At 35.0% G+C, this 9,302-nt stretch overlaps 1 protein-coding gene across 1 annotated transcript; it reads right to left on the minus strand.

Moving 5' to 3' along the window:
* Positions 1–7,077: 7,077 nt before the first annotated feature.
* Positions 7,078–7,659, minus strand: VNE69_03248 (uncharacterized protein; the record flags this gene model as incomplete). The annotated part of the gene is made up of 3 exons (XM_065473109.1): positions 7,078–7,090; positions 7,137–7,525; positions 7,564–7,659. The coding sequence occupies 3 exons, from the start codon at positions 7,657–7,659 to the stop codon at positions 7,078–7,080; spliced, it is 498 nt and encodes a 165-aa protein (XP_065329181.1).
* Between the last annotated feature and the right edge of the window lie 1,643 nt (positions 7,660–9,302).

The following is a 9,302-nucleotide window of genomic DNA, read 5'->3' on the forward strand; positions in this document are numbered from 1 at the left end:
AAGACAGAATCAGCAAAACGAATAAAAGCCTCTAAGCCACAAAATCCCACCAATAAAGAAAAAATCATCAAAAATTGCGTTTACACGCCAGCATACCTTAACAATTTCGCTCGTAGGAGAAAAGTTTGTTTATATAGGATACATCCTTAGTCATAATATGACCAGAGGCCCCCTTTTATGAGTCTGATGAAAAACGAAAACACCTGGATCAATACACCATTTAAGAACACGACTCAGTTCAGTGGAACAATACAGCATCAGTATCATGCCCGACCTCTCCCAGGTCAAATCTAATTAATTACAAGTCATGTTGTTAATAAATCAAACACCCTTTCTTCTATTTCTAGATCTTAGTTTTTTTTTAATTATTCTATATTAATTATCTTGTTTTGCTATATATTTAAGTTTGATATTAAATATGATTTTCCATGAGACAACCATCTTGTCTTAGTAATCTATAATATCACAGAGTTCTTTTATCTTATCTGGGTTGTTTTTTAATCCGATTTTATTACCGAGAAGTAGTTTAGTTTTTTCTTGGACATTTGTTTTTGAACAAGTCAGTAAAGGCAGTTTATTTTCAAAAGATGTTCTAATGTCAGTTAACTAGACGCACTCTAGCAGAAAGTGTTCTAAATTTTCTTGTGGTCCATCACACAAAAAGCATTTATTTCTATAACTCATTGGTATTCTTTTTGAATTGGCTATTGCTGAAACACCTTACGAGAATACATCTCAATCTAGTATATGTTCTAATGTTTCTATTATTTATTTTGTTCATGACATATTTTATTTGTAAATTTCTTATGTCATATTGGTTTGCTATTGATGCAGCTAAAGAAGTATTTAGAGTTTTTCGAATTCTTAGTACATCAATTATTTTTGTAGTGATAAATCTACTATCACTTGATTCATATTCGTTGCCGACGAATTGTTTAAACCATCTTTGTTTTCTTGAATACCAAGTAGTTTTTCTTTCTTTCGGATTGATTAAAATTATATCCGATATGATTGTCTTATTGTGTTTCCTAAAAAAAAAAAAACTAAAAAACTTTTATTGTTATTAAAGAAAAGCCACCCAGCAAATAAAAACTTCAACAGCCAATAACTTGTGATACACACCAGCATACCATAAAGGCCTTGCTTGTAGGAGAAAAAATATCCCTTAGGATTAGAACCACAAACATTCCTGTCTGTGACCTGCGTTCAGCAGGGTTCTAAGAGAATAACACGTCTGACCTACTCGTCAGTTAAGAACCTAACTAGTTCAACGTAAATGCTACGGCACCAGCAGCTTGCCATACCTCCCCCAGGTAAAAGTGTGTTTTTTTTCTTCTAGATTTCTCTAGATCTGTTCTGGCTTACAAGCCTCTCCTTTATTCGTATAACGATATATCGTTGTACAATCATCTTGTCTAAGAACTCTACTCTTACAAGTAGAGACTTTTTTTTTATCAAAAGAAGCTTTGATGCCATTGATGTTACCAATAATCATCTTAACTAGCTCCTCTTTTGTTTGAGTTGAAGATCTCAACTCAGATATTTTATTCTCATATAGAGATCTTGTGTTAGAGAGCGTCGGACAGTCTAACAAGAAGTGTTCAAGGTCTTCTCGTTCTCCCTCACATAAGAAACAATGAGTCCTATAAAAAGGAGGGATTCTGTTGGCAATAGCCAAAGCAGAAGACCATCTGACTAAATTACACCGAAGCCTGGTGTAATTCCTGATCTGCCTGTTGTTTACTTTTGATAGTATGTGCTTAATCTGCGAGTCACAGATTCCATACTTATCTGCTACTAGAGCACCTAAGGTGGTGTTGTAGGAACCCCTTGCCTTAAGTACCTCTAAAATCTTGTTCTTGTCTATAATGTAGGCAATGCTTTCATAATCGTTCCCGATATATCTCTTACACCAACGTCTAGTCCTCGAACTCCTCGTTGTTTTCCTTTCCCTCGGAGGTTGGTTAATAAATTCCGAGATAATGGTTTTATTGTGTTTCCACTTCCTTAATGCCCTAAATCTACTTAGGGCCGCCTGTATGTGAACTCTATTCTACAAAGTTCGTCCATTATCCTATCTAATGGCACTATCTTGGTTCGAAATTTCATTCGGATCGCTTTTCTTAGGATTCTATTGATCCCACCAGACCTTATACTAGACATCCCCCATAATTCACTTCCGTACATTAGTGGGAAAAAACACATTTTTTATTAATATACCTTTAAAAGCTATATTGATTCCTTTATTTAGAAGCTTTGGTTTTAAGACTTCTAAAGCTTTTTTGCCTCTGAAGGCTCCATCTCTTACTAGGTGTTCTTCTAAAGTAGATCTTTTTATAAGAACACCCAAATACCTGTATTCGGCGACTTCACCGATTTTTCCAAAGTCAGTCCTGATAGCGACATCTACAGACTCGGATATATTACTGGCATCCCATACTAAGATACCACTTTTGTCACAGTTGATCTCCATACGATTCTCAACTGCCCATCTGCTGACTTGACATACTTTGTGTTTCAAATCAGCAAGAGTAATGCCTAGAACTACGATGTCATCTGCAAACATCCGTCCGGGCAGGCTTATATTTGAGCGAGGAACGCTCAATCCTGTCATGCCGTCAAAAATATCATTTATGAATAGATTGAACAGCGTAGGAGAACAGGGGCACCCCTGTCTCACACCTTTTTTGTAGAGATATCCACTACTTGTGTCTCCGATATACGGATTCTCATCTTAGTATTTCCATAGATATCTTTCAATGTGTTTATAGGATATCTTGGAATACTATACCTTTCTAGCTTATTAAATAGTAGCTCATGGCTAACATTGTCGTAAGCTTTTTCAAAGTCAATAAAACATAGAAATGTTTGTTGACTTCGAAATTCTCTTCTTTTAACCACCTCCAGCAAGGTTGCAATCTGATTCATACATTCTTCTCCTGCTCTAAATCCGGCTTGGAAAGGAGAAAGAATGTTCTTTTCTTCAACAAACTGTGTAAGTCTGTCGTTTACTATTTTTAAGTAAATTTTGCTTATTGTGTTAATTAGCGCAATTCCTCTATAGTTGTTGAGATCTGACACATCTCCTTTTTTATGGAGGCAAATCATGTCAGCAGCACTCCAGCTAACAGGAGGGCTGTCTCCTGTTAGTATTCTGTTGAACTCGATCACAAGGAACAGAGGTAGTTTTTTATCTACTAAACTAGGTTTAAGTAGTATCTTGTATAGCTTGGTTGGAATCTCATCCGGCCCAGCTGCCTTGTTGTTGACACAGTTATTAGTGGCTCTCAGTAAATCCTCCATAGTGATGTTCTCTGGAGTATCCCTTTCGATATTTTTTTGATAGACATTTTCAACGTCTGAAATTGAGTTAGCTAGATTAGCGTAAAAGTCATTGGCTATCTCTAACTTCTTTTTATGCTCGTTATGAGCCATGCCTGATACATCTTTCAAACAAACATTGTATAATCTAACAGTAACGTTAGAAGAACTTTTCAACCATTTCCAGAAGTCTCTGGATCTGTTACTTTTATAGAGCTCAATGCCCTTGAAGGCCCAAAGTTTGGCTCGATCTTTCCGAACTTTTATCTTTGTTGCCTTAATTTTATCCTTCAGTAACATGTACCTATGCACATACGTTACGGACCTATTCGTTAGCATACGCTTAGTAGCATATCTAAAACTTTTAAAGACATTTACGTGTCTCCATCTGATGGGCAGCCCTTTGAATGTCCCCACTTTACTGTATATCTTGGAGGATATACAAACGTCTTTTAAAACTCTAGAGAGTTCATCTAGTGTGAATGTTTTTTCATTCAACTTTCTTGAAAGCTTAGCTTCCATTCCTGGATGCTCAAGTTTCTTCCGGGTGAAGGATACTTTAGACCCCACCCCCCCCCTTTGAAGCGCTTCAATTTTTTTTTCGAACCCCAAAATTGAAGTGCAAAAAAAAAGAGGAGCAAGAAAGGGACAAAAATTTCTTATCACTTTAAACATTAAAAATAACAAATAAATATATGCTTTTATACAAAAATTAATTTTAGATTTAGTTATAATAATCATTTGAAGTATTGTGTCTTTTTTCGCCCTTCTTATTTTTTCAATTTTTTTTAATTGTTGGTTTATTATTAAAGTAGATTTTTGAAGAAAATCTACTTTAATAATAAACCAACAATTAAAATTATAAATATTATTTATAAAAGAAAATTTAAATAAATGTTCAACGATCTACACATATTGTTAAATCAAAAAATTTAATTTAAATATGTTAAGTTATAAAGAATTATATAGTTTTATGGTTATAATCTTTTTTTAAATTAAATTTCGTATACAAATATATATTTATTTGGTATTTTTACTGTTTGAAGATGCAAGTAATTTGAGTACTAATGATTGCTTCTCCTTTATTTTGCACTTCGTTTTTGGGGTTCAAAATTATAAAGTGAACACTCTCAGAGGGGAGCGTTTTTGTCCCCAATTCTAAAAAATCAGAAGGGCAAAATTAGCTTATTGGTTTATATTATTGTAAAAACTTGTATTAAAATATAATTGTGTACATAAATATATATTTATTTTGTATTTTTAATGTTTAAAGTGATAAGAAATTTTTGTCCCTTTCTTGCTCCTCTTTTTTTTTGCACTTCAATTTTGGGGTTCGAAAAAAAAATTGAAGCGCTTCAAAGGGGGGGGGTCTAAAGTACCCCACCTCCGTTTCTTCCTATTGTAGACAAATGGCCGTTCTCTCACTGGAGAAGGAAGAGATGATCACTTACCGTCCATCTTCGAGAGATTGTTACTTTCTCGTTGTCCTGAATTAAGACCCTAAATATCGTATCAATACGTCTTTTAGAGACTTGTCCATCACTCAGGATTCTTGTCCCTGGTAATTATGTTATAGTTTATTGCGGGGCTTAACCCTGCGATAGCAAGCTTCTTTTTGAGGGAAGAATCACTAGTATTCATATCCCCCATCACTACAATCTCCTTGTAGTTTCTTTTATCCTTCTCAATACTAAGAAGGTTAATTACTTTACTTAGAGTTTCGGCCTTTAACTCTCTCTCTTGTGGAACGTAAACATTGATTATTAAGACCTTTGTCCATCCTGTACTAGTTTTGAATTCAACGACAGTTTGTAGAATATTGTCGTCATCCCCCTTTTTGGAACATCTTACTGCCCCGTCTTTTCTGACTAGAGTCATTAGACCCGGCCGATTCTTTCCTATGGCTGGTGTCTCCACCACCATATACTTTTCTAGTCTCGTAGAACCTGAGGATTTCATCCAAGTTTCTTGAAGACACAAGACTGTTGGCTTTTCTACTTTAAGGAGGATTTCCAAGTCCTCCTTCTTTCCGTAGAAATGGGTGATGTTAAGACTATAGAGCTTGGCCTTCTCTGTGGACTTGCATCTTCTTTTATTCTCCACCCTATCACGAGTTACAATTTCTTTTAATATTTCTAGGCCAAGTATATCCATGGCTTCAGAAATTTCTTTTTTTCTTGACCTTCTGACTACGCAGAAGGTGAAGTTAGCATCTTTTCTGCGATGCTTTCTGGTATAGATAAGAGAGTCCGAAATCCCGTTGACACTCTGTCTAACTGTTGTCGGAGTTCTTCTCTATTGATATGGTTGGCCATTGTTTTAACTAGACACAACCCCTTTTGAATGCTTGTTCTCGGCATTCTAGCTTTTACCATGATATAGACATGAGATTTAAATCTCAGTTTACATCCATTACTTTTATTAGTAAAGTTACTAACTTTTGGTGAATTGTTGGGTAGACAATTAATTTTGGTACAGCTAAGAAGCAGTATAACTTGTTTTTTATTAAAATATATATTATTTAATAAAAATCTTTTAATAACAGCATTTTTAAAACTGTTCATTGTGATTTTTACTATCAACTTTCCTGTCTTTCCCGAGATGTTCAAAGTTTAACTCGGATAGAAAGAACTCTTCATGGCTTACTGTAGGCTTGTCAGATAGACCGTTTTTTATAACTTTTACTGCCTTATCGACAGGCACATACTTCCTCCAATTTTGACGAAGATCGGAGAATATTTTCGTCAAAGCTGATCAGTTCCTAGAGATATAATTGCCTACTTCGTTTTCGGCAACTAATACTCTTACATTTTTGGAAGCGTTCTCAAGAGCTTCTGCAGCTTGAAAGTAGAATTCATCTCTAATGAGAAAGATTCTACCCTCGCCTTCAATATCTTTTACTAGGGGAATGTTCTTTTCCTCTATGCCTATTCTTTTGGCCCAGGTCTCCCTAATGATGTATTCTCCTCGGGGGAAACCATAAGCGACTACAATTTTGTATTTGCAGTCCTTGAGCCTCTTTCCGTTGATTGCTAGGTCTAGCAACTCTTATCTGGATAGCTTATCTGACCAATTCGGCTGTTTCTTCCTCGATGTGTGAGGAGGAGGACCTTAAGCGAAGAAGTTTTCTTCATCTTGGATTTGCGCTCAGTCATAAATTTCGACTTCGCACAACCTTTTATAGATGACAGTAACAAATCATCTTTCAGTATTTTTTTACAAGTTTTAGAACTTGAAGCGGGTACTTTCAACTGTTTCGTATCACAGTTGAAGTTCTTTTTTATACCTTCTAGGAATGGGGTAAACCTATTGGCATCTGCTGTTTTTGAAGTTTTTAAGGCATCAGCTTTTTTTGAAACCTTTGGTTCTATATCACAATTTTTAAGAATGATTGTCCAGTCATTCTCCGTCTTTTCTGTTAGAAGAATATTTTTCTTCAACAATTTCCTGTTTCCTTTTACGGCGGCGGTTACCTTCCGTAAAAACACATTAATGGTATTGGATGATGGGATCCTTTTACCCGTAACCTTTATTTGCTCTATATCTTGAGCTTTAGAGAAGACACCAAACTTCTCCTTTTCCTTTTTTTGATCAGTACGATCAGCATTTTTTGTGATTGGTTCTTCACACTCTCCTTTTTTGCAGTGAGAATCATGTCAATTCTCTGCTCTAATCTTTCGTTTGAAGCCTTTAGGGCATCAATTTGTGTGTTGGGTTGGTTTCTCATTACAATAATCTCAATCTCATGCTGCTTCTTCAAGTTTTTATGCTTGAATCTCTGTTCATTGAGCTCTTCACAGATGGTATCTAAGTACTCCTGATGAATACTTGTCACTCCATGTGAACTCTTACAATAGGAAACAAGGCTAGCCATCAGCCCAGCTCTCCCACAGTACCTTTGGTTGGCATTTCTGCCTTCTTCTATCTTTATTCTGTTGAATAAAGTCTCTGTTTGGGACCAGAATTTTATCATTTCTTGGTCTGTGTAAATAGCAGCCTTGCGGAAGCTGCTAACTTCACATTCTGGTTTGTATCCTTCCAATACTAGTGAATTAACACTTTCTTGTACTCCAGAGGTCAATAAGTCGGCCCCAATCTCGCAAGTTTCTTCCTCCTTTTTTTGCGTTTGGTGAACCCCATAGTCTCTGTTTGTGACCAGAATTTTATCAATTCTTGGTCTGTGTGAATAGCAGCCTTGCGGAAGCTGTTAACTTCACAATCTGGTTTGTAGCCTTTTAATACTAGTGAATTAACACTTTCTTGTACTCCAGAAGTCGATAAGCCGGCCTCAATCTCGCAAGTTTCTTCCTCTTTTTTTTTGCGTTTGGTGAACCCCATCTATATGGATCAAACTCCTATTTACATTGATATGATTCAATCGAGGACATTTTCATTCACCGCCAAAAACACTGAGGCACATTGAGGTTATCACTGGGTATTTTGCCCAGTTTAAAATACATTTCTAACAATTTTTCATTTGAGGCTCTTCTGGCCTGTATTGGTCTTTGTTTAGTTTCGACCTGTCATCGCTTTACTTATGACTTCTCTTCTCGTAGCTCATACCCTTCTTTTCTTAAATAAATATTTATAAAAAATAAAAACCTAGAAAATTCATTTTTCCTAGAAAAAGTTTTTATAAGAAAAAATGATTTTCTTGAAATGTGGATAATACCACACATATACATGTGGTATCCCAGGAAAACCCTCCCGGATATAAAGTAATATCCTAAAATACTTTTAATAAATTGTTTTTTATTCATAACTGTCCTTCTGGACTCTCTGCCATACTGTTCTTTCATTCTCTGTTCCATCTCCTTTTTACGTACCCTTCCTTTTTCTGGAAATTTATTTACAATAAATATTTTATATGAAAATTCAATGATAGTTTTGACAAGGAGGGAAATAAGATAAATGTTGAAGACTAACAGTCTACAACAATACAACTAAAAAATCTGCAGACTAAAATTTTTGTTATTATTACTATTTCTTCAGAAGGACTGTTTTGAGGGGAATGGTTATTTTAAAAGGCCTTAAAAAACCGCCAAATGCTTTGTGCAAAATAATCTTTTTGTAGCTACATCTGATCGAGAAACATGGATCAAAATTTGATGTTATTATGGATTCGAGCATGTTTAAACAAATATGGGTCATTTGAAAATAAAAAAAACTTCTTATTCTTGACAACTATAAATCTCATTATACTGAAAAAGTTATGAAAAGTTTTGCTAGTAATAACATTGATACCTTTTTAATTCACCTAAAGACTACATCTTATTTACAACCATTAGATGTTTTAATAAATTCTTCATTTAAGGTTGAATTAAAAAGAAAATGGCAGGAATGGCTTGCAAACGGCCCAAAGGAATATACAAATAAAGGTTATAGGCGTAGATCGAACTGGGGATATATTTTGAATTCAATGAAGGATGCTGTCGTACCTCCTGCGGAAGTACAACTCCAATAAAGATAAGTTTTGAGTAAATAGTTTATTTCTCTTATCTTCCATACCCCTAAGTATGGAATTTTCTTTTATAGTTTTTTTTTGTTTGTTTACCGGGTAAACAAATCAAGAAATGTCAAAAATGATATGTTTGACATGTGGGATACCACATCCTACCCTCTTCTTTTAATGTCCTTTATGTGGATCCAGTTGCCTCCTTCTTCTACTTTAACCCAGTTTCCTTTCTTCCCAACCTCTTTGATCGTACAGGGTCCTTTATATTGTTCATCCATTTTCCCAGCTTTGAAATCTCTTACAAATACTTTATCATTTATTTTTAATTTTTTATCGTTATTCTGGTTCAGTGTGGCTGGAACTGATTTGTATTTTGGTTCCTTTAGGTGGCTTTGTCGTCTGAATGGGTCAAAAAAGCTGTATTGTTTCTCTAATTCGAATGGAGAACATCCAATAGTTCTTTTGTAATTTACGTTAAGTTTAATGTTAATTTTATTTGTTATGTCGTTGATGTTATTTAGCTTGT

Source organism: Vairimorpha necatrix, chromosome 3 (assembly GCF_036630325.1).
Source record: "Vairimorpha necatrix chromosome 3, complete sequence".
Lineage (NCBI taxonomy): Eukaryota > Fungi > Microsporidia > Nosematidae > Vairimorpha > Vairimorpha necatrix.